Here is a 26167-nt window from a genome sequence, read left to right on the forward strand (position 1 = left end):
CTTCTATCTTATTTGGTAAGTGAGACAGTTATGAAAACATAAATGTCTAACCTCTGTCAGTACTTTCTCTCAACTATCTGATGTAGTGTTTTAGTGCTGGGAATCAAACCCTGGGTTTTAAGAATCCCAAGCAAGTTATTTACATCAGAGCTAACTCCAGAACTCCCCAGCTCCTCCAGTTATTTCAATAGTCCACACTGAATGTGTAATGTCTACCTATTGTTGCTGCCAAGTGCCCACCCTAGTCACTGTCATGAAATGAAGACTTCTCAATAGATTATACTTTTTAATGAGCCGGTCTACACTGGCATTAAACTGTAAAGGGAGTCTGCTGATAAGGGTCTGATCCTGTTTTCAGTATTACCATACAGGAAGTTAACTGAGGTGCTTGTAAGACACACCAGCTCCTAAGCACACTTTACAAAGAAGTCCATGGTAAGCTGAGACAGAAGAGCGCCTGGGATTTGATAAGAAGCCTGGGATTTGATAAGAAGCGGAGTCTGCATCAATCTCCAATCCTGCGCTATCCACGAATTACTACAATATAGATTTATCTATAAATTCAATTTGACGTGGGCTCTTGGGCCATATTCTTAGCAGCATCTACCATCCAGGACTTTCTATAACCAGTGCAGAGTATGAAACCTAGTACAAACATTTTACCACTGACTTTCATCTCCAGGCCTTGATTTTTTTTTTTAATTTTTATTTTCTTAAAACAGGGTTTTCCTGTGTACCTTTGGGCTGGCCTGGAACCCTAATCCCCTTGTATCAAATACTGGATTATAGGCATGTGCCACCATTTCTAACTTGGGCATATTTTTTAGCTCTAACAATCTAATCTTAAACTTAAGTCATTCCCAAAATAATTGTACTGTAAACTAAGGTAATTTTTTCCTTGGAAAAGAAAACATACAGGCAAAATAGTTACAGGAAAGCAAATATTCCAGGGACATCATATAGTGACTTATTTGAAGAGCTCCTGGGAACATGATTCTCCTCAATCCAAGATCTTAACAGTATGTGAACATTAGAAGGATATTCTTAGCCTCCTCACGACTAACCATCACTGTATGAGAGAAGACAGCACCAAGGGAGAACGACAGCAACAAGAAAGGAGAAAAAGATTATTTGAGAATGCAGTCTCTATCTGTATTTCTAACCTGCTTTATAATTCTGGAGTCTGGTCAAAGCAAGCATGTTTCTTCAACACAATTTGGTTTCAGAAAGGAAGGCTGGCAGTTCTTAGAAACATAGACATTCAAAAAAATCAGGAGGTAAAATAGTCTACCATGCCAGTAGCTGTAAGATAGGTTGCCTGTCTCCTAGCAACCTAGAAATGTGAAATGTGATCACTCCCCAGCACAGTAACAGATAACAGCAGAGAAATTCCAGCCTTCTCAGAAACGCTATCTCTTTGGTGAGAAAAAAAAAAAACAAACATTACCAGTCAAGATTTTTTTTTCTCCCTTAAAATTCAGTATTTTAGAACCATACATTTCCAACTAAAAAGAAGAAAAAAGAAACCCCGCGGAAAAAAAATTATGACTATGGAGGCGCCACATGTTGGAATGGCCCCCCACTCAACTGTTCTCATTGCCTCCTCCCACCACAGAAACCTAATTACTCCCACACTGCTGGTGGTAAGGTTAGGCTCAGAAAAGCTGCTCTAAAACAAAACACTATGAGAAGAACAAAGGGAATCACATTCCAAAGGCCACATATGCTTAGTAATGACTGCTGAACGACAGAGCTGTAAGCACCCACATTCTTACACTTTGGGGCCTCAAGGCCACTGCTCAGCAATGAAGGAAAGAAATGCAGGGACCACAACTGGACTGTAGCCTTTAGGAAACAGTTTACTTGCGTCCATGATGAGTTTTGCCCATTTTCTTGCTCTGTCCCCAAGAACCTTTCTGGTGCAGCCTACCCAGCCACACGGATCCCCTCCTGGTGCTCAGAGAGCACAAGCAGGTTACTTCTGGGTCAGCACTGGAAAGACTCCCACTCTTCCATCAGTTGGGCCAAGTGGGCCCAGGTCCAGCTTAACTACACAGTACAGGCCAGGCTGTAGCCGGTCCTTGAGGCAGGTCTAAGAGAGGGAACTTAACTCAGAGCACACAAGAACAGTCTCTGACTGACTCTGGAGACTAATAAATACTGCTGGAGCTAGAGTTTTCACCCCATTACATCACTTTTGTTACATTTTGAACCAGTTTTATCTTTATTGTGATCAACAATAATGACATTTAAAAAATTTATGGCACTGTTTTACAAATTGAACTATAAAATTACTCATAAATGAAAGAAAAGGCCAGGTGTAGTGGCTCACACTTGTAATCTCAACACTTGGGAGACTGAAGCTGAACATTAAGGAAGTAAGTTCCTGGCCAGCCTGAGTTGCTACATAGTAAGCAACTTTGCCTGCCCACCAAAGGAGCCATACAAAGTGTTGAGCTTAATACAGAACTACCTATGTCTCTACCAAGATGAAAATAATCCAATAATCTGAAATTTCAAGTAGCATTTTGCTTTGTCACACACTTACACTGTGTCCTGATTTTCTTTTCCATATCCCCACTTGGTGCATGATCCCAATCTGTCATAATACTACTTGATCTTATTAACCTTTGATTTTGAAAATACGTATCTTGGGGGCTGGAGAAATGGCTTGAAGGTTAAGAGCACTAACTGCTCTTCCAGAGGGCCCAGGTTCAACCTCCAGCAATCACATGGTGGCTCACAACCATCTGTTAATTATGCATGTGGTACACCAACATATATGCTGGCTAAACACACACACACATAAAATTTTTAAAAAGTTTTAAAAATATGTCTATTAGGACTAGCGAGCCAGCTCAGCAGTTAAGAATGCTTACTCTTCTTCAGAGGACCAGAGTTTGGTTTCCAGTACTCATGGTCAAATGGCTCACAACTACCCTTAACTCCAGCTTAAAGAGTTACCATGCCCTCTTCTGGCCTCCTTGCATACTGCACACACCTGCCAGATATACATACAGACACATAAATAAAAATGATCAAAAGCTTATAAAAATAAATCTGAGGGGGGTGTTGAGACAAGGTTTCTCTGTGTAATAGCCCAGTGTTCCTGAACTAGCTCTGTAGACCAGGTTGGCCTCAAACTCAGAGATCCACCTGCATCTGTCTCCCAAGTGCTAGGATTAAAGGTGTGTGTGTACCACCACCACCACCCGTCTATAAAAAGTAAACCTTAAACCAGGTGGTGGTGGCACACACCTTTAATTCCAAACCACAAGAAGCAGGGGGATGAAACTCTTGAGTTTGAGGCCAATCTAGTCTAAAGAGCAAGTTCTAGGAGCCGGGGCTACAAAGAAAATCCTGACTCAAGAAACTGAAAATAAACAAATAAATACTTTAAAAATTTATAAAAAGGTGCTATTGTTTTGTTTTTAAGGTTAAGGCTATAAAATATAGTACATCTAAAATAAAGGGATCACCTTCCTTTGAATCTAAGTATTGTGCCTATTAGAAATAAATACAGCATTAAAGAGCAGGTGCAATGACACTCACTGGTAGTCCCAACTTCTGGGGAAACTGAGGCAAAATAACCACTTAAGTCTAGTTGACTGAGGCCAAGCTGGGGAGCATGAAATTATATTAGTATCTTTTTAAAAAAATCTGCTAGGTATGGATGGCAGCACAAGCCTATAAATCCCAAAACTTGGGAGATTGAGAGATGAGAGAATCAGGAATCCAAGTTCATCTTTGGCTGCATAATTAGTAGAAGCCAGAAATGCTCACTACAGAAATTATACAGTTTTTGGTTTGTTTTTTGAGACTGGGCTTCCAACTCAGAGATCTGCCTGTCTCCATCTTCCAAGTGCTGGGATTAAAGGCATGCTCAACCACCACCCAATGATACCTAGTTTTTATAGAAGCAACTTTGAATAAAACTAGTTTAAAGACACTTATGGAACTGGAGAGATAGGTGGTTGCCACAAACTCTTTTTTCTCCCCCCAGAAACTCTTAGGTCATATAGCCCAGAGTGTGTCTAGCAGCAGAAATTAAAAGAGCCTTATTCAAAAACAAGGTAATAAGAAGGGACCCTCCACAGGCACTCCACAGCATGTAAGAGGCAATAGTCACATACAAACACAACACATCATACATAATACACACACACACCTTCAGTTTTAAAATGAATTGTTCTGAGGAACAGTAAAGCAGAGCTAGGGTTGGATCTTACTAAGAGACAATATTTAATCTTACAATGAGTGGTACTAGTAGTCCCAGGCATTTACATGCTCTAAAGACTGGAAAAAGTGGAAAAAAAATCCTTCTGCATAAAGTAGGTGTGGTGGTGCACACCTGTAACCCCAGCCCTTGGGAGGCAAAGGCAGGGATGTCACAGCTCCGCACCCTGGTCTACATCTGAGTTCTGGGCTGTCCAGTTTACACAGTGAGACTCAGTCTCAACAAAACCAAACCAAATAAACCTCACAAATCTTTATACCCAAGGTGAAATGACATCAATATGTACCTCACACAAACACATAAAAATACATGACAAATAATGCCAAAGTAGCCAAGAAATCCCTAATATTACAAGTATACACACTACTTAATTTGTTGTTGTTGGGTCCTATTTAATTTTACTTTATTTGTTTATTTTGATTTATCGAGACAAGTTTTCTTTGTGTAGCCTTGGCTTTCCTACAACTAGCTCTGTACACCGTTTGGTCTTGAACTCAGAGATCTTCCTGCCTCTGCCTGGGGTAAAAGATAGAGCCAGAGAGCAAGAACTGTGCATTTTCTACTACATCTAATGCATCTACTGTGACACTGTAGCCTCATCAGATTCTTTGCTTTCTTAAAAAAAAAAAAAGTGTTTGTACTTGTGTTTGTGCAAATGCCGTGTGTGTGTGCTCACACACAGTTGCTAAGAACTAAAGTTGGAAGATTAGCAAGTGCTCTTATGCACCGAGCATCTATCTTTCCAGCCCCAAACTCTTTACTTGCAAGAAGAGTTCTCCGCTAACTTGCTATTAATATTAGGTATATTTTAAGTAATTCTGACAAGGTATGAGAACCTCAACTGTAAGAAATGCAATCTCATCTAACAATGAACAAAGGAAGGCTAGAGTTTGCCCAACGAATAAACTGTACTGCATGCAACCCTAGCAACAGGGGAAACAGATAGAAGGATGGTTTGGGCCTGCTGGCCAGTCAGTCTAGCCCTAATGACAAGGTCAAGCTCCAAGCTCAGTGAGAAACCCATCTCAAAAAATAAAGTGGAGAGCAACTGAGAAAGGCATCCTGATGTCAACCTCAGGACTCCACACATGCCTGTCTGTAAGTGCACATGCACACACATATGCACACTCAAACCACACATACACACACGCAGGAGTTGATCAAACATTTTTCCAAAGACCAGTATACAAATGGCCAGTAGACACAAAATGAAATGCTCAACACTCTTAAGGTCATCAGAGAAAACCATGAGATAATACTTCATACCTACTAAAAAGACAGTAACAAGTTCTTTTTTTCTCCAAAGCAGAGTTTCTCTGTGTAGCTTTCAAGCCTGTCCTGAAACTGGCTCTGTAGACTGCTCTGAAGACCAGGCTGTCCTCGAACTCACAAGTGCTGGGATTAAAAGCATGCACCAACACTGCCCAGCCAGTAACAAGTTCTTATGCTTGGGGGAAAACTAGAACTCTAACAAACTACTGGTGGCAATAGAAAGTGTGTTTCTATTGGTAAATGGTTAAGCCCAGAGTTAAGACATATGTCCACACAAAATTTGATGGTACAGCATTGCCAAAAATTTAGCATACAAATAGATACAAGATCTGTGGTTTATCTATACAATGAAACACTATTCAGCAAAAAAAAAATTGCTTGTGATATAAATAAGCTTTGAGAGCATTATACTAAGAATAAAGCCACTAAGAAAATACCGTCTGTTGCATGCTTCTATTTATATTAAAATGACCAAAAGTGTGATTTCATAGAGGAAGAAAGATTAATGGTTATTGGTAACTAAGATAATGGGGGTGGGGGAATAGTAGCTTACTGCTGCTATGTCTGAATTTCTTGTAGGGTCAGGCATAGTAATAAAAATTGTTTAAAAATTAGATGGGGATAATGGTTATACAGCCTAATGGAAAATAGCTTATTTTTTAATTATACTTTAAAAGAATACACTTGGGCTGGAGAGATATGGCTTGGAGGTTAAGAGCACTTGTTGCTCTTGCAGAGAACCTGGGTCCAACTCCTTGCAGACACATGGTGGTTCACAACCATCCATAACTTCAGTTCCAAGGGCTCTGAACCCTCTGCTGACTTCCAAAAGTATCAAACATGCACATGGTGAGTGTACATACATACATTCAAGACAAAACATTCATACATGTAAACATAAAAATAAATCTAAAGAGATTTTTTAAAAGAATAAACTTTAAGGAAATAAATTTTCAATCCCAAAAGAATAAGGTAATAGTGTTTTCTATTTTCAAAAAGCCAAATCTGTACTGTATAATTTTATTTAAATAAACGTCAAATTAACTGTTGTACATCACTGTTCCCTTGTTACGTCAGTATCTGTCACCCTCAATAGCACACAAATCACCACAGAACATGCCTGTGAATGGGTAAAAATGACAAGCACAGTGAATCACTGCAATAAAAAAAATCGTTTCCTGGGACTGGAGAGACAGCTCCGTGGTTAAGTGCACTGGCTGCTCTCCCAGAGGACATGGGATTCAATCCCTAGCACCACACAGCAGTTCACAGCCATCTGTAACTCAAGGTCCAGGAGATACAATGCCTACCTCTGACCTCTACAGGCACTGTATACATGTGGTGCACAGACATCTATGTAGAGAAAGCATCCATACACATAAAGTAATGATTTTTAAAGTTATGTGTGTATATATCGCACAACTGCAGCATTTAGAATATCCAAGACTATCAGAAAAAAAATAATGTAAACATGTAATACCAAGATGAAAACCTAAAAATGAGCCAAAGCAAAGGAAAATTAAGTGATGAGAACAATGACTTAAAAGTGTCTAACAGACGAATGCTTCCTCTTAGAAAGGCCATGTTCACAGAGCTTTTGGTTAAAGGCTTACTTGTGTGGCTGTCTGGCTGGCAGCATAAATAGAACAGACGAACACTTGGCTTTACGAGGGAAAATACCTGCAGTATCTATAGAAGTCCTTAGAAATGAGAGCAGAGCCGGGCAGTGGTGGCACACGCCTTTAATCCCAGCACTCGAGAGGCAGAGGCAGGCGGATCTCTGTGAGTTCGAAGACAGCCTGGTCTACAAGAGCTAGTTCAGGGACAGAAAAAAAGAAAAAAGAAAAAAAATGAGCAGATGCTGCCAAGTGAGATCACCAACTTGCATTTCCTTCAAACTCCCCCCCTCCCCCCTGGTTCTCCATATTAGGTACTCACACGAGATACAAGGTGAGCACATCCTAGGCACTCACCTCCAATTCACCTCACCTAAAAAGCTAAAACTGAGCAAAGTCACTGCTCATCTGCAAAAGCACTAAACAGCTGCAATTACGGTGCCAGTTCTTTGTCATCAGCTTACTGACCTATGGAATCAATGTCTTATGCCCAAATACTTTCCAGAACTGATGGCTCTACCAAGACACTTAAGTAAATGGCACCTAGCTTCAGTAAAACCTGAAGCCAAAAGTCTTCCAGGCTAACACTTGCCCTCAGTGGGCTAGAATTTCAAAGACAGAAGATGTGTCGGGTCTAAAGAAAACTGAATGAAAAATGAAATTTATGCCCTGGCAATACTGAAGCATGGGCACCCCATAAATGGCGGTTCTGCTGAACTTGTCCATATTGGATTTCATGGTCAAAGTTGATGAGAACAACTGACCAGGTCTCTTCCTCAAGAGGGCACCAGATCTCATTACAGATGGTTGTGAGCCACCATGTATTTGCTGGGAATTGAACTCAGGACCTTAGAAAGAGCAGCCAGTGCTCTTAACTGCTGAGCCATCTCTCGCCCCTAAAAGTTTTTGTTTGTAGACAGGGTCTCACCATGTACTTTTGGCTGGCCTGCAGCTTGGTATGTGTTGACCTATCCTTCAATTCACTTGCCTCTGCCTTCCAAGTGCTGGAACCAAAGAAGTGCAACACATTACAAACCTCATTGTAATTTTTTGTATTTACTTTATGTATACAAATAGGTGAAAGTTTTGCTTGCATATATGTGTATATACCACATGCATGCATATATGGACCACATGGGTCCCTGGTACCCATGGAGTCCAGAAGAAAGAATTGGATCTCCAGAACTGGAGTTACAGATGGTTGTGACCTGCTATACAGGCGCTAGGAACTGAGTGAGGTCCTCCTTAAGAGAGGAAGTCTCTTAACTGCTGAACTGTCTTTAGCTCCCTTATTGTAATTTTGAGAGACAAGAGTCTATGTAGTACAGGCTGGTCTCATTTTTTTTATTTTTATGTGTTGTTTCAGACAATTTTTTTGTGTCTGTCTCCCCTTTTTGCTCATTATGCCATTTAAATCACAGTTAAATGATTTTAAGAACCATATAATATAGAATTACATAGTCAAAAAAACTTAAAGTGTGTTGGCACATACCTATATCCCCACTAAAGAAAACTCCATTTCCCCATATTTCCAAATGCAGAAGGGACAGCTGTGGTGCCAACTGGCATACCAAAGCACCTGCTGGCCTCTCCCTCACTGTCACAAGTACCTGTTACACTTTCAATATGTTAACATTCTAGCTCTTCTCACCTACTCCCCTACCCTCAACTTCCAACTCATGGGCTTCCCTCCCCCAGCTAGTCATTCTCCAAATAACCCTGATTACCACCACCCCTCTCTCTCCCACCCCATCTCTCATGGCCAGGTTCGGGCTGCTGGCCATGTTCTACTATTTTCTCTCTCAACTCTGGACTCCTCCAGATGCCTCTGCTTGTTCTCTCAGAACTACAATACCCTTCCCCTTAAGCAGCACACCACGAGCTGTCATGTCAGCAGTTTATATAGTAAGAAGGACAACTGCCCAAGCTCAGATAGTTAACACAAGGTCTCGATGCTACACAGTGAGACCCTGTCTCAACAAACAATCCCCCACAGCAAATCTACATAAGTAATAAATCCAAGTAATTAGTTCACACAATGATAAGTTTACGGGGGGCGAGGAAGACAGCTCAAGAAGTGAAGTGATTACTGCACAAGTGTGAGGACTCCCCTCCTCACATATACAAGTTAGAACACTTGCCTAACATACAAAGTTCTAGGTTCGATTCCCAGCACTGCAAAAAAAATTAGCTGGGTGTATGGTGCACACCTTCAATCTCAGCATTCAGGAAGTTTCAGGAAGTAGAGGCAGTCAGTCAGATCTCTGTGAGTTTGTAGCCAACCTAGGCTACATAGTGAACACCAGGCCAGCCAGCATTACACAATGAAGCCCTGTCTCAAAATGATGGAAGCAAAGACCTGTATTTTGAGATCTGCATTTTGTTTACAGTCATCTTAAGCTCACAAGTTAAGAAAAATATTTACCTCTATCCCCTCTGCAGGGTCTAGGAAATAGACCTGGCATCTTATCTTCTAGCAAGACCTGCAGGCACCAGGCTTCAGAAACAATTTGCATTTTCCTTTGTTAGCCCTCGATCACTGAGCCGCAGTATTTACTTATCAGCTAGGGATGTCTACAAGCCTGAATTCCAGCAGACCTGACACCCCTCTCCTTCTCCCTCACCCGTTTGCTATATAACAGCTTCTGAGGATATAATAAATGGCGGTTTGATCAGAAATACTGTCTTACCGTCATTTCTTGCGTCTCTTGTACCCTCCATTCCTCTCCCCTAGGTTTATCAGGGACCACCTTTTGCATCCCGCTGGCGATATTTTTTTAATTAAAATTTAATGAAGGCGGCAGTATTCTGTTCCTTGCACTAGTCAATAATTTTCCTTTCTTTCCTTTCTTTCAAAAGGTAATTGAAATTTTAGCTACTTATGGATTAGTGCTATAACCAAGGAAGGGACAACGACAATGGCTCCGGGAGTGATTTACAGGTGGGTAGTATCCCCGAGACAAACAGACACTGAGGGAAAGGAGTATGGGAGGCTCACTGTTACCATATAGTGTAAAAGCAAATTTGTTTGAGAAACAAACCTTAAAAAAAGATAATAAAAACATCTATGCCCGAGGATATAGAACCACAAGTGCTTGATTTATTATCACTCTTCCTAGGAACAGGAACACCTCTCTCTCTCTCTCTCTCTCTCTCTCTCTCTCTCTCTCTCTCTCTCTCTCTCACACACACACACACACACACACACACACACACACAAAGTAAAGTATGTTCCTTTCCTGTCTATCAAATTAATAGCATAAGGGAAGAGATGGTAGTTATATAGTTAATGATTTTAAAAAGAAATGGCAACAAAAATTAATAAACAGAAACAAGAAATATATCTCTAAGCCTTTTTTCTTTAAAAGTAAGCAATACTGAATGGGGATGATGAGGATGGCTCTGAGAGTAAGAGCCTTAGAACCTAAATTCAATAGCAGGAACCCACATGGAAGGACAGAACAGAGTCCTGTAAGCTGTCTTCTGACCTCCGGAGTGTAAACATGGTTACACACATGCACCCAGGCACACACACACTAAATACATTTTTTTTTAAAGATAAAAAAACCTTGACTGTCCATTATTCAATCTGTAACACATACTGTAGTCTGCTGAATACAAATAAGTACCTAATAGATGCTTCTGGTACACTAAAGAAAAATTTGGTAATTTTTATCATATTGCAATTCCTAAAATGTTTGTTTTTCCTTCTAAAAACAACCAGTTAGCATATTTACTAAATACAATACTCTCTATTGTCAAGACAGCACAATTAGATATAGAGGCTGAAAGTCAACAGCCATGTTGTGACGTACATTGCATTGTTAAATCATCATGTGCTGGTTGAACTTACTGAGAGGCTGGCTCTGGAAAAGGATTGATCCCCTTCCCTTCAGAATCAGGCATGTGTATCTCAAAATGTCCTTCAGAGTCCAGGGATGGGCTGGTCCTCCTCCCTGCTAACTATAAGGAGGAGGAAAGGAACAGCAAAATAGCTCAAGTAGAAACGTTGTGTACTTGAGAACGACTAAAAGGTGAACCATTTTCAACAGAGGTTTATACCAAAATATAAAACCGCCATGGGAATCCATCCATGGAGCAAAAGCTCAGTCTGGAATTCCAGCTGACTGCCTCAATTTCCCATGGAGGTTTCTGCTGGGTGTTGTAAGTGCCAGATTTGATGATGTTATCTATCTGCTGCTATTTGTTCCTTCACTTGGGAGCCGCACTGGAGGGAACACTCTGCTCTGCCTAGGTGTCCCTCAATCCGGAACTCCAGCTGGCTGCCTCAACTGGTTTTCCCAGTTATTTCTGGTCAATGTTTATAAGCCCTCAATTGACAGTGTCTTGCTATTTGTATCACTTGCTATTTATTCTTTTACTCTTGCTTGCTCTATACTTAATAAGCTCATTAAAAAAGAAACAACAAAACAAGCAAACAACAACAAAACCAGGCATGGTGCACACACCTTTAATATCAGAACATGGGAGACAGAGGCAGGTAAGTTCCATGATAGCCTGGTCTACACAGTGAGTTTAAGGCTAACCAGGGCTACATAGTGAGATCCTAACCAAAACAAACAAACAAACAAACAAACAAATCAGGGCTGGAGATATGGCTTCAATTCCCAAGGAACTACATGGCAACTCACAACTGTCTATGACTCCAGCTCACAAATACACATATGCAGGCAAAACAGCACTGAACATAAAATAAAAATAAATAAATCATGAAAAAAAAACAAGCCAAAAAAAGAGAAAAACCTATAAAGTTAAGCAACAAGACAGAAAGTAGCAAAACCTTGACAGCTATAAGTGAGATTGACATGGGGGACTGATTCAGCACACAGGAAAGACTGAATCCAAATCAGAACACAAAGTAGGCAACTTGTTTTACATGACCCAAAAGCTCAGAAATTGGTGACACCAGGTACTGATAAGCTGAGCTGAAAAAGATTTAAACAGAAAGAAGGAAAGGTTGTAGGAACAGCTAAAACACGCAGCTCCCAAGTCTCCTTTAGAAGGCTCATCTAGCATGTGTAAGGCCACAGGTTCTATCCCCAATACAAAAAAAAAAAAACCCCAAACTATTCTCGGGAGAACATAAGACAGGGAGGGAGCTTTGGGGAGACATCTGTCCTGTAACTAGCTCTTGTAGACCAGGCTAGCCTCGAACTCACAGGGATCCACCTGCCTCTGCCTCCGAGTGCTAGGATTAAAGGCGTGCACCACCAAGGCCTAGCTTTGTTATGTTTTTTTCAAGAAAGGGTTTCTTTATGCAGCCCTGGCTGTCCTTGAACTCAGAGAATCCACTTCAAATCTGCCTGTCCTCTTACCTTTAGATGCACGCATGCGCATACACACACACAATAAAGATATATCTATGCGGAACTGAATTCCTTCAGCATTTCTTAGTTTCACATTAACGAACACCAAATGCAGGCTCTCTGTTGTGTATCTTCTAATTCTTGGCATGCACAAAGCCCTGGGTTCCCCAGGTAGGGCAACACGAAATAACCCTGTCTCAGAAAACAAACAACAATAACAAAACTGTAGGAAACCACTTCTCATAAGAGAGCAAAGGTGCCATTTAATTCTAGAATCTAGTCGTTGACAACTGTGTATCTGTCCTGACTTCTGGAAAATGTTTCCCATATGCATATGAGTTAATAATTCTGGTACCACTTTATATATGTATACTAAAACTGAAGAATTATGTAAACAGATGCTATATGGTAGAAGTCAAATTTTTCACTGCTGAAATGAGAGTTTATAGATTAGGAGAATAAATTAGTGTGATCCCCATGCTTGAATTAAAGTTGGAGACACTGTGTGAACTTGGCTTTGGGTAATTTATTTATACAAATATTGTTTATGAGGCTGAGGGTGTAACTGAGTAACAAAGTATACACCCAGCATGTGGAAGAGCCTGGCTTCAATGTTCAGCACTTAAAGAAACAAGCACACAACACAGACAGGCATTCCTGGGTTTTGCCACCTTAGAAGGCCTACAACTAACAACACCCAGGACAAGGACACAGATCTGGTTTCTGGTATCATTCTCCAAGGAAAGGAAGGAAGGCTTCCTTTGGGGGACATGAATCATTCTAAAATCATCTGAAAAAAATACACTAGATAAGACTGGTCCAAAAAGAAAGTGCTCTAAAACAAAGCAAAGATGTAGGTGTCCCAAAGGGAACCAGATACAGGGCACAGGACCAACTGAGAGAGTTTCCCAATTGCCAAAGACAGCACTACACAGTGGTACTGGAATTATAGTCCCAAATAATTATGAGTTTATACAGATATAAATGACTAAGTAAACTAATAGAGAAGAAATTAATGTTACACATATAAAAATGGCAAATAATGTATGCCAATACTCTGCTGGCAATTGTTAGTTCCACCCCTTCCACTTAGTCTGCGAGTGCCACCATTCTCACACAGTACAGCATAAGAGGGGAGAGCGCCTTTTACAGAAGAGAGCCGGACACAGACTTCAGCCATGGAGCAAGGCATGCTGACAGTACCATTTGTTGTATGTGCGTGTCTATGAGCACATGTGCTCAGTCAGGTGTCATGTGCAGAGGCTAAAAGTGGATTGAGGGTATCTTCCCCTCTCGTTTTCCATCTGTAATTTTACTTTCTGAGACAACATCTCTCACTGACCTGACTGATTGGCCAGGAAGTCCTAGGCATCCTCCTGTCTCCACACCCAACTCTTAAGTTAAAGCATGTATGTGCACACATACTGCATACAGCCTGCACCTTATGTGGGTGCTGGCAATCAGAACTCGGGTCCTCAGGCTACAGGCACTCTGACTGAGCCATACTTCCAAACTGTTGGTGGAATAAGAAATCAACACACAGTGTGGTGCACACCTTTAATCCCAGCACTCCAGAAACAGACAGATTCTAGGAGTCAGAAGCCAGCCTTGTCTATCTACTAGGTTCCAGGACAGCCAGGACCGCAGAGAGGAGACCCTGTTTCAATAAACAATCAAAACACACACACACAAAAAAGAAAAGAAATAAATAAATAAATTATGGACTCAGAAAACAGAGTGAGAGCCTAATTTACAGGCAGGGTGTACTGGCTAATAGCACACTTGTTGTAACACTACACTTGAAACTGATAATAGAAACTGTGCCTCTACCTGGCAGCCACCAGAGGTGATTAACTAAAATGTTTGCAGAGCACAATAAATCTGATAAATGTTGACCACTTGTCTAGCTTATTGGCAATAATAACAAGGGGGGAAATATCTTTGACCTTATTTTCAGCATTAATCTGCAATTAAACTTCTTTATCTAAAATAGGTATGGCCCTCTACAAGAATATGGTTCTCACTAAGCAATTGTACTTATCCAAAGATAATATCAAAATAAAGAAATTTGGACTGGAGAGATGGCTCAGAGGTTAAGAGCATTGCCTGCTCTTCCAAAGGTCCTGAGTTCAATTCCCAGCAACCACATGGTGGCTCACAACCATCTGTAATGGACCTCTTCTGGCCTGCAGGCATACACACAGACAGAATATTGTATACATAATAAATAAATAAATATTTTTTTAAAAAAATAAATAAAAATAAAGAAATTTAAGGATTTATTTTAAAGCCTTTGTCACCCCAGCAAGGGTCCCAAGTTCAAAGCCAGTCTGTGCTACACAATAAAACCCAATCGAAAACAAAACAAAACAACAAAGTTATTCTTGTGGTAATATTTATTTTTATAACTTAACGTAGTACAGTGTATTATAACTGATGTTTGGAATAAACATGTATGCACAGGACCAGTGGTGACCAGTCCTTAGAACAGGATTCCCTAGGGTAGCCAATTAAGTCTTGGTTTCTGCCCAAACCAGGAAGTTCTGTTCTGTTTACAGAGCACAGAGTGATGAAGCCAATAAATCTCCCCTAACAAGTGATGACCAGTGGAGCCAGCCAGAAAGCAAGAATGGATCAAGAATCTACCAGTGCCACAAAAAAATGATGTAGAGAACAAGGCTTGCCAAGAGTGAGCCAATTCAAAAACAAAGGACAGTCACAGTTCTGTGCTTCCCGACATTTACAAATCCTATTTCCATACTTCTAACAGATTCAAAGAGAGCTCTAAAGGCTGGCAAGATAGCTGGGCATGTAAAAGGCACTAGTCACCAAGCCTGACAACCTGAATTCCATCTCCAGGAGCTGCACCAGAGGAGAAAATCAGATCCTCTATCCACACCCACAAATAAAAAACCACAATAAAAGTTTTTTTTAAAGCTCTTATGATACTAACCTCATGTGACAATATCCACTTGAAACATCACTTTTCTCTATTTCACATAAAACATATTTGTAAATGAAATTATAGGATTTACAGCCAGGCATAGTGGTATATGTCTGTAACCCTAGCACTTTGGAGACTAAGGCAGGAGGATTGTTGTAAGTTCAAGGCTAGTCTGAGCTACACTGTGAGTACTAGGTCAGCCTGAGCTACAGTATAAGATCTGTTTTCTCCAAACATAAAAATATAAAAGTATTGACAAAAGAGAAATTATATGATGCAAAATAAAAACTTCTGATCCAGGAATATAAATAAGATTGGCTACTGATAGTTATTTACTGAGTACAGGTGATGGCTTCCATAACACTTATCATACTATTCTACTTTGTATGTATTTGAAATACTAATAAAAAGTTAAACCAGGGATTGTGATACACTCCTTTTAATCCCAGCACTCAGGAGGCAGAGGCAGGCAGATCTGTCTGAGTCCAAGGCCAGTCTGGTCTACACAGCAAGTTCTAGGACAGTCGGGACTACTTACTGGGACCCTGTCTCAAAACAAACAAACAAAGGCTGAAAAAACAAATACCATTAAGAAATAATTACAGGGAACTGCAGAGAAGGTTCAGCAGTTTAGATCACTAGGTGTTCTTCCAGAGGACCTGGGTTCAATTCCCAGTACCCACATGACAGCTCACAACTGTCTTTAACTCCAGTTCCTGGGCATCTGACACCCTCACACAGATATACATGTAGGTAAAATACCAATACACATAAAATAAATAAATCTAAAAATATAATAATAAGTACAGGCCAGGTGTGGTGGTAAACACCTTTAATCCCTATAGGTGGCAGAGGCAGTCACAGCTCTGTAAATTCAAAGTTAAATCAACCTACACACATAGGAAATTCTAGGCTAGCCTGATTCAAGTAACAATTACAATAGCCATCTTTCCAAAGACAATATACAGTCAATGCAATGAAAAAGAAATCAGAATAAGGCTAGTGTATGGCTCAAGAGGATAGTGACTGCCAGCCATGAACAAAAGCCTAGCTTCCATCCTTAGCACTAAAAAAAAAAAAAAAAAAAAAAAAGAAAGAAAAAAGAAAAATTAGAAACTGTTGTTGAGAATATGGAGAAACTGTAATCTCTGTAAAATGCTGGCAACAATTCAAGATGGTGTAGCTGCTATGGGTAACAGAATAGTAGTTCTAAGAAAACTTAAAATAGAATTGCCAAACCATCCAGAAATTCCACTTCTGGGTATTTACTCATAAAACTCGAAAGTGAAGACCAAGAGGTACGCACACACCCATGTTCTCAGTGTATTATGCACAAAGACCAAATGTCCACCAGTAAAGGAATTTATTTTTAAAAACGTAGCACAGGTAGGCCTGGTGCCATCGGCCTGTGATCCCAGCTGTTGGGAGATAGAAGCAGGAAGATAAGGAGTTCAAGGTGAGCCTCAGAGAAGGGGGGTCGAGGGGTGGGAGGAGGTCAGGCCTTGATATGAGACCCCATCCCAAAACCAACAAACAAACAAGAAAGTATAGACAAACATAAAACAAAATATTGTTCAGCCTTAAGAAAGAAATTCTGAGGCTGGAGAGATGCTCAGTGGTTAAGAACACTGACTGCTCTTCCAGAGGACCTAGGTTCAATTCCCAACACCCACATGGCAGCTCACAACTGTCTATAATTTCAGTTCCAGGGGACCTAACACCAATGGCAAAAACACCAATGCACATTAAACAAACAAACAAATGAATAAATAAAACCTTGTCAGCTAATAAATTCTACCTAAGGGGGCTGAAAGATGATGGCTCAGCAGTTAAGAGCACTTCATTGTTTTTCCAGAGGTCCTGAGTTTAATTCCCAGCAATCATATGATGGCTCACAACCATCTGTAGTAGGTCAGATTCCTTCTTCTAATATGCATAAAGACAGAGGATGCTGGTGTAAAATACATGAATAAATATTTTTTTAAAAAAGAAAAATTCTACAAAAAAATGACAGAAGGAAGGAAGGAAGGAAGGAAGGAAGGAAGGAAGGAAGGAAGGAAGGAAGGAAGGAAGGAATTCTGACAGTTACTATATGGATGAACCATAGCAACATGACACATGAAAAAAGACAGTTACAAAGGGATAAATACATAGCTGATGACATGTCACATGAAAAGACAAGTACAAAAAGATAAATAATTGGTTGCATTTACACTGGTATCTAGTTGACACAGGCAGGAATAAGCAAGGTGGACATTGTTTAATGGTAACTGGACACAGGGTTGGTTTCATACACATGAATACACTTAATGCGGGCAGATTCTGTACTTAGAAATGCTCAGGTGGGCGGTGTTCTGGGGCAGGGCACGTAGTTACCACGTATAAAGCTCTAGGTTCAATCCCTAGCACCAAGAGGCAAGGGGATGAAAAATTAGTGTGGTATATTTTGTTTATTTTACTCAGGACCTTTGGAAAAGCAGGCAATGCTCTTAACCTTCTCTGTGTAACCATCTGGAACTTGCAAACTGGCCTCTAACTCAGAAATCCTCCTGCCTCTATCTCCTGAGCACTCGGATCACAGGCATGCACCACCACCTCCCAGCTCAAGTCCAAATATCTTAAAATATCTGGCATGAGGTAGCAAAATTCATGAAATAAAGGCAAAGATCTATTGCAGTAAGGAAAATGCAACTAATGTCTTCTTTGAGCTACCCACAGCCGGGCATGAGCCCAGTTAAACCTTTCAGAAACACTGCTCCATCTATTTGGATACAGTCTCAGTTTTAAAACTGTAAAAATGGGGGTGGGGGGAGAAATCATACTACAGGGAAACTGGGTCCATCCTAAGTTCAAGTTGTGCATAAATGTGCACACACTCATAAAATCTTGTAAGAGCAAAGGAAGCCAGCAGTGTTAGCATTTCTGAATGAATCATAACGCTTTCCATTACAGTCACTTAGCTGGAAGACCATCTCAGATGAACCAGATCAAAAGAAGTCGGAACAGTCTTTTGTGACAGTCTAAAGAGCAGCCATGTTCCTATCAAGTGGCCTGGACAATTCACCAGCATTCCATAATTCAAAAGCCTTTTAAATATGTATAGTCTCTGATCACACTAGAAAGGACAGTTACATGTGTGTGGAAAACAAACTTCAATGAATGAAAAAAATTAAAAATATTCTTAGCGCCCCGTGTCTGCGCTCTGTGCCCTGGCACCCAGTTTGCGAGTTTCGTACAAGGGAGCTGGAGGTTAAAATACACAGACACACACAGACAGAGACAGCGACATGGGTCATCCTTGAATTCCCCAAGAATGCCCCTTTATTGTGTTCAGGGGCAGATTTAATAGAGATAGCTACACCCCAGCCAAACCCACCAGAAACCACTCTCCTGCCACCAGGAACTCCTGAAGGTCTCGTGCTCAGAGCAGCTGTAGGCACTCAGATCAGGGGATTACAAGAAATTCAGGATCTGGGGTCTCACTGCTCCCAATAGGGACTACCAATAGGTGGTTGAGTTATGGCTCAGTCATGCAATTAAATGTCACACAGGCATTAAAAATAGCTGATATGTTACATAGAGAAACCCAGTCTCAACCCCCCCCCCCCAATGGTTGATAAGAGAGGCTAGAGGTATAGTTCAGTGATAGGGTTTACCTAGAAAGTGTAAGGCCTTAGGTTGTAGGCCCTACTCTCAGCACTGACTTTTAAAAAAAATTAAGCTGGGCCGTGGTGGCGCACGCCTTTAATCCCAGCACTTGGGAGGCAGAGGCAGGTGGATCTCTGTGAGTTCCAGACCAGCCTGGTCTACAGAGCTAGTTCCAGGACAGGCTCCAAGCCACAGAGAAACCCTGTCTCGAAAAACAAAACAAAAACAAAAAAAATTAAAACCAAAAATGAGATAAAAAAAATCTAATTTTGCTAATAATTGTGTGCCTTTGTACATACATTGATGCAAGACCAACATATGAACATTCATGAATGCACATGCCTGAGACTATGGACACATCCACGTGTGATTAGGAGCCCACAGAACTGCATGAATGTAAAGATGGCCCGTATAGACATGCATGCATACATAATATACATGTATATATATGTACCTGCTAATAGACACAGCCTGTTTTGGGCCTTAAGCCTTTTATGTAGGTAAGTACATAAATTCTCTTATAATCACAATCTGACAGCTTTGTTGACTTGAGCATGTCACTGAGACCCTAAGAGACCTGACTTCTATAAAATGTCATCTATAAAATGAGAACAAACCTTGAGTCATCAAGGCGTTGTCAGGGTTCAATGAAGACGGATTTAAATGGAGTCCGCCGTGCCTGGCACAGATCTGCACACATGCACACTGAGCACACTTTTTCACGTCTACTCAGCTCCAATCCACAGAAATACCGACCCATTCGTAAACCTTGCTTATCCATGGGGACGGATTTGGTGCTGCCTCGACCTTTGCTTTCAAATTTTACAATTTTTTTAGGAGGATTTTTTCAAGTTTTATTGAAGATTATTTCTTGAAATTTCTTCAAATTTATTTTGCTGTTGTTGAAGCAGGATCTTCCTGTACCTCAGGCTGCTTGCAACTAATCTGGCAGTCCTTAAACTTCTTATTTTCCTGCCGCGGCCTCCCAAGTGCCAGGTTAGGGACACAAGCCACCACGCCCAGCAAAATCATTACTTTTAGAGTAATGATATAAAGATGACCCATCTCTGACATACCTAAATTCTGCATAATCAAAAAGTTCCTAAACACAGACGCCAACAAAAACATTATTTTAGCACTCTAACAATTTTTCTATGTTCTAGCCGTAAACAAGCATTACCCCGTAGCTCAGTAAGATGGCAGTACAAAGAAAATCCACAGTTCTTCTGCTTGTTTGCCTATCCAAGTCGGGATGGAAAGATAGACACTCTTAAGGTTCAGGGGATTTGTAAACAGGTTGATAAAAGCCTGTGATTCGAATTTATTAAAACAGGAAAGCACTGGATTCTCATCCAAGGTCACAGAATAAAGGCAGAGAAGATATAAAGACAGACTGCGGGGCCACAATTTGGGGTGTTTATGAAACCAAGAGGCTAAATCCTTAACTAGTCATTTCAGGAGTCCGGGCGGGGGCGGGAAGGAGGGCGGATTACAACACACCGCTGAAGACAGCAAAACAAACCAGTAGCCGACTGCGCCAGGGTTAATCTGCAACACGCTTTAATCGTACTGGTTTTATTTCTACAACGTAGTAAACGTAGAACACTTAAATCACGCCATTTTATGTCGGAAAAAGCAGGACTGACGTTTTCGTATGCAGATTATACTGAAAACATTTGAAATTTGACAAAACAGAAGCAGTTCAGTCAACAACTCTCTGGCTCACCTCCCACAATTATGAGGTTTAGATTATTATCTCATCCCCCCCCCCCAAAGTCTCTTAATTTCCCGAGGAAACCTACCCACAGGCCGGTAGGGGAAAAAAATCTCTTCTCCCTAGGGCCTCAATTTACAGATTCACACAGCAGATAATAATCCAATCATCTGGATATATTTCCTCCCTAGATATGCTATTAAATCTCTTTAAACGTCATTTCCAAGCGTGCAAAATACACCCGGGCACACGCCCTGCAGCCTCACGGTAGCCCTACATTTTGGGGCCTCTTCCAGCCAAACATCGCCTCTTCCAAATCGATTAAAAGCTGCGGGTTCGCCTCTCGCTTCATTTTTTTGACTCGATTCTTAAAGGGAACGAGGGGGATGGGTTTGGACAGAAGCAAGGCTCTGAAACCCTGAGTAATCGCACCTCGCTGCGGACAGCCGCCGGCGGTAGCACAGGCGATTGCGATCTTTGCTTCTAAACCCATTTCCTTTACCTTTTTGACTTAAAAAAAATAGAAAAGAAAATCCCCTCCCCCCGATTTTCCAATGACATCAAACCAACGCTGAGAGAAGGAAGGACGGCTGCCTCCAGGTCGGAGCCCCTAGGGCGCCACGAGTTCGACCTCCGGGACCCGCCCGACCTAGGAACCAGGGTTAACGAGGTCCCCGCCCGGCTGGCCCGAGCCGCGACAGGCCCAGGCCCCATGGTCCGGCCCAGGCCCGGCGCGGCCTGTAAAGCCCCGGCGTCGAGTGGCCGGCGGAGGGCGGGGCGGGCCCAGGGCCGCTCACCTGCTGGTACCCGGTGCCGCAGGCCGGCTCCACGGCTGCCAGCGCTGCCAACGCCAAGGCCATGGCGCAGCGGGCCTCAGGGAAGGAGCGCGAACGAGCGAGCTGAAGGGGCGCGGACGCCGCGGCCGAGGGTCGCCGGGAAGCCGAGAGGTACGCGCCGCGGCGTGGGGATGGCCGCTGCTAGCGCTGGCACGCTCTTCTCGGGCACTGAGCGCCGCCGCCGAGGCTCCGTCGCGGCCCCTGGGGAGGAGGCGGGGACGACGACGACGACGCTGAGCCGCCGCCCCGCCCCCTCCGCGCCCCGCCCCGCCCCGCCAGGCCCGGCCGCGCCCCTTGCCCCCGCCCCAGTCTCCGCCAGTTTCCGAAGTCGCTTTTCTATATAGGTTTGAGGTTTCTATTGGTTCCCTACCTAACTGCCTTCCTCAGACTTCAGACGTCAACCAGCCATAGAGCAGGGGCCTCATCCCTCCAGTCAAGACCCTTAGGATGTATGTAAATTGGAGGATATATGTAAATACCTATTTAAATATCCTCTAATAAAGTTTTATTGTAACACGGCCCCTTCAAACACTGAAGAATGTATACTGCCTGACCTTTTATAGAGAAAAAAATGCTGACCCTAAATTTTATACTGGGTTATTTATAATACAGCCTCATGTATGTAGCCGTTTAGTAGATCTTTTGTTGATACAGAATCCATATTATCTGAAACAAAACTCTCTGAGGAAGTGGCATGAAAGTCAAACTTGAAGGATTTTATTCAGATAGCAGGAACGTGTGCTGTGGCCGAGACAAGAGAGAGCTAGGCTCACAGAACTGAAAGGCTCTCAGCCCTTGGGTGGAGGAGCTACTGTGAGCGGTGGTTCACAGATGAGGAAATAGTGTGTGAGGATTCAGTTCAGCTCCTGAAAGAAAGAGGTGGAATGCAAGTCCATTAAGCCAGCTTTCTTTCTTTCTTTTTTTAAATATTTATTTATTATGTATACAATATTCTGTCTGTGTGTATGCCTGCAGGCCAGAAGAGGGCACCAGACCTCATTACAGATGGTTGTGAGTGGTTGCTGGGAATTGAACTCAGGACCTTTGGAAGAGCAGGCAATGCTCTTATCCGCTGAGCCATCTCTCCAGCCCCCTAAGCCAGCTTTCTTAACCATTACCACACAGTTTAAATTATAAGCTTTGTGGAGACAAGAATCTCTCAGGTGTGAGAGACAGTTATGTTTTAAGTCTTAATTACCAGGCCTAAGAGATCAAACAAATGCCTCTAACTTGCAAGCCCCTTGCCCCAGGACAGACAGTTCCGAAAACGCTGGAGGCTGTTGTTTAGGTGAGATAACAGGTCACATGTTTTCACTCCCCTGAACAAGTTGTTTGACCCACCTGCACCGGATGTGCTGGATCACAAGTGGGTGGAAGTTCATTGGCAGGAAATATATCATCATGTATGCTTGCCCTCGATTGGACCCGATGGAAAATAAGCCCCTGCAAACTGTGACTGGGGGCCATTTTCTGGGAAATCAGAGATGGACCTGGCCAGAGAGTCCATCCACCTGGCAAGTATTTAATTAAAACTTGCTTCAAACTTGACTTTGAACTGCGGTGGTGGTCTTACTCTCCCCCAGTGGGATTGACACTGGCCTTCCATTTTCTACAGTGAGTGAACGGATCAGCTGCATAGCACGCAGTTCAGGAACTGTTTCTTCTTATCACATTCAGCAGTCTAGAATCACTTCTAAGAACTCGTCTAACACAGGAGGCATAGGGGAGAATTCTTCACTCCTTAAAGCGTGTTGAGATTCCTGTTCTTTTTTGGTTGTCTTTCCAAGTTAGTACTCTGCAGTTCGTTATAATAGGATTATCTTAGCTTCTAATTTTGAAGTTTAGATATATCTTTATGTGTTGGTTGTATTTTAAAAAACATAGCTGTTTTGAGCTACCCTAAGATTTCCGTGTATAGGAGTGCATTATAATCAAGTAAAAATTCCTGGGTCAGTGGTAGCTCACTCCTTTAACCCCAGCAGAGGCGGGCAGATCTCTAAGTTCAAGGCCAGCCTGGTCTACAGAGCGAGTTCCAGAACAGCCACAGCTACACAGAGAAACCTTGCTTCAAATAATAAAATAAAATATTATAGAGAGAGAGAGACAGAGCAATGGCTTAGTGGTTAAGAGCACTGGTCGTTAAGAGCACTGGCTGCTCTTTCAGGGACCCAGGTTCAATCCCCAGTACCCACATTGTAGAAACATCTGTAACTACAGTTCCTGGAGATCAGACTCTCGTTTTTAGCCTTTAAGGGCATTGCAGGCACATGGTGCATTAACATACATGCAGGGAAAACACCCATACACACAAAGTAATTTTCAAATGAAATATCTAGATACATATATTTTCACTCAGGGTCTTTCCATATCTAAGCCCCTATATAACTCCCTATTTCTAAGTATTAGCACTGGGTATGTATTTATGTGCTAAGAGCATAGATACTTAGCAACATGCTAAGCTGGGAAGTCGGCTAGGCTGCTTGCTCCCTTTCTCTTTTCTTTTTCCTCTTCCTCTTCAGTGCTGGGAACTGAAGCCCGTGCCTTGAGCACGCAAGACAAGCCCTCCCTGCCTCTGAGTAGCATGTCAAATCCAGAAGGACAAACTTTACATGTTATTTGCTACAGCGAACCAAACAAACACAATTTCCTTCCATGTGGTCTTATATAAGAAAGGGGGAAAAACCTGATTTGAAATTTAAAAGCATATATCATCAGTGGAAAATAGAAATCAGGTCACTTTGTCTAAATTTGTAAGTAAGAAGGAATAAAGAAGCATATGTCTGTCCTGTCACATATGGCTGTTACAGGAACTGCCATCTTCTCGAAGGCTTACTCTGGAGGAGGAGATGCTCCTCTTCATCTCTTATGTCTCCCTTAATGTCTATATACTGCCTGCATGTGCACCCAGATAATAGCAAGCTATAAACAATAGCCACAGACAATTGATCTCTCCCTTCTAATGTCCCTTCCCAGCTCCTTTTTTGCTACCCTCAATCACGGTGTTTTGAGTAACATTTTGCTCTATCTTTTTACCCACCAACCCCCAACAGGGTTTCTCTGTATAACAGCTCTGGCTGTTCTGGAACTCACTCTGTAGACCAGGCTAGCCTCTAACTCAACAGAGATCCACCTGCCTCTGCCTCCTCAGGTGGGGATCAAAGCATGCATCACCACGGCCTGGCTTTCGCTAAACTTTTAATACACAAATCAAGATTATTTGTCTTGATTCAATGAGTATCTAAACCGAAAATTAAAAACATGTTTGCGCTCTCTCTCTTTCTTTCTCTCTGACTTTCCAACATCAAACCAACCCTGACAGAAAGAGCAGATGCCTTCATGTCGGAGCCCCCAGAGCGCCCCAAGTCACTGCTGTTTGAGACCTCCAGCTACTGCAGACTGCAGGAGGAAAGAAGAGGCTGTGTTGCTTCCCCAGTGGACCCATGCCTGCTACATGTCAAGCGAACAGGGAGGGTAACCCAAGGTGGTGAAGACTGCACCCGGCTTCATCTCCAGATGTTGTCAAAACAACTTCCCCCAGAACGTTATTAATTTCCGATTGCTGCACTTAGAAACTTATTTCCCCGGAGAGCTGCAGTCAAATATTCCACGCGCAGTACTCTTTATGTGACTTGCTGACGCAACCATCCTAGGAGAGAAAGGAGACATTATGGAGAAGCGGGAGCATAGCTCAGGTCTGCATTGCTCTCCTCCTTGAACCTAGATAAAAATGGAATAGGCACGATCTTCTGTCTTGCAGAAGCCCGGGCAGTGCTCGGTTCCCTAAATAGTCAAAGTGTGTCTGTTTAATTTTTCCAAAGTCTCATTAGTCTAGCGTCTCATTGAGGCCTTAGCCACTGCAGCTAGTCAGGCAGGACACCCCCCCCCCAGCCATGCCGTTTTATAGTTACACTGCCTCGCCATGTGTTTGTTAAGGGCCAGTAATGTCGGTCATATTCCGAGGAAAGAGGTTGGCCCCTGGTGACTGATGCTGTCAGAGAGCGCTTTCTGTGTCTTGGAAGCGAACACACACCATCTCTCTAATCCTCATAACAAATGTACTCAGCAGATGACAAGATTCAAGAAATTCATGGCACTTGTTCAGCTAGGGAGGGATAGGGTCAAAGTGAAGACTCAGGTCTTCCTGACTTAAAAACACGAGCACTGCTCAGTGCATACAAAGAAATACAGGACGCGGAAGAGCCAACCTTTGGGTCTTCATGATGAAATAGAGCAGACAGTAAGCATGCTTTTTTGTTTGATTTTGTTTTGTTTTGTTTTTGACTGGCCTCGAACTCTCAGAGATCTACCTGTCTCTGCCTCCTGAATGCTGGGATTAAAGCATGTGCCACCATGCCCAGCTTAGTAAGCACACATTTAAGATTATTTTTGATGTAAAAAATTCCAAGTTGAAGCTAAGGCCACAGCTCAATGCTTGCATAGTTGAGCAAGGGTTTAATACTCAACAACACACACACGCACGCACACACACATACACACACAGAGTACTACTTAATTGCAGTCCTGTTGAGCTGAGAAATAGTGAAGGAAATTATGTGCCCGGGTGGGATAATTA

The 26167-nt window shown here is 42.2% G+C and overlaps 1 protein-coding gene across 1 annotated transcript in view; it reads right to left on the reverse strand.

Annotated features, from left to right (window-relative positions):
* The window catches only part of Ndfip1 (Nedd4 family interacting protein 1), a 44857-nt gene extending 23054 nt beyond the window's left edge, over positions 1–21803 (reverse strand). Inside the window, exon 1 of the mRNA XM_075968793.1 lies at positions 21556–21803. Coding sequence (XP_075824908.1) covers positions 21556–21618 — 63 coding nt within the window. The 5' untranslated portion in view covers positions 21619–21803. The remainder of the gene's footprint in view (positions 1–21555) is intronic.
* Between the last annotated feature and the right edge of the window lie 4364 nt (positions 21804–26167).

The sequence above is a fragment of the Microtus pennsylvanicus genome, chromosome 4 (assembly GCF_037038515.1).
Source record: "Microtus pennsylvanicus isolate mMicPen1 chromosome 4, mMicPen1.hap1, whole genome shotgun sequence".
Lineage (NCBI taxonomy): Eukaryota > Metazoa > Chordata > Mammalia > Rodentia > Cricetidae > Microtus > Microtus pennsylvanicus.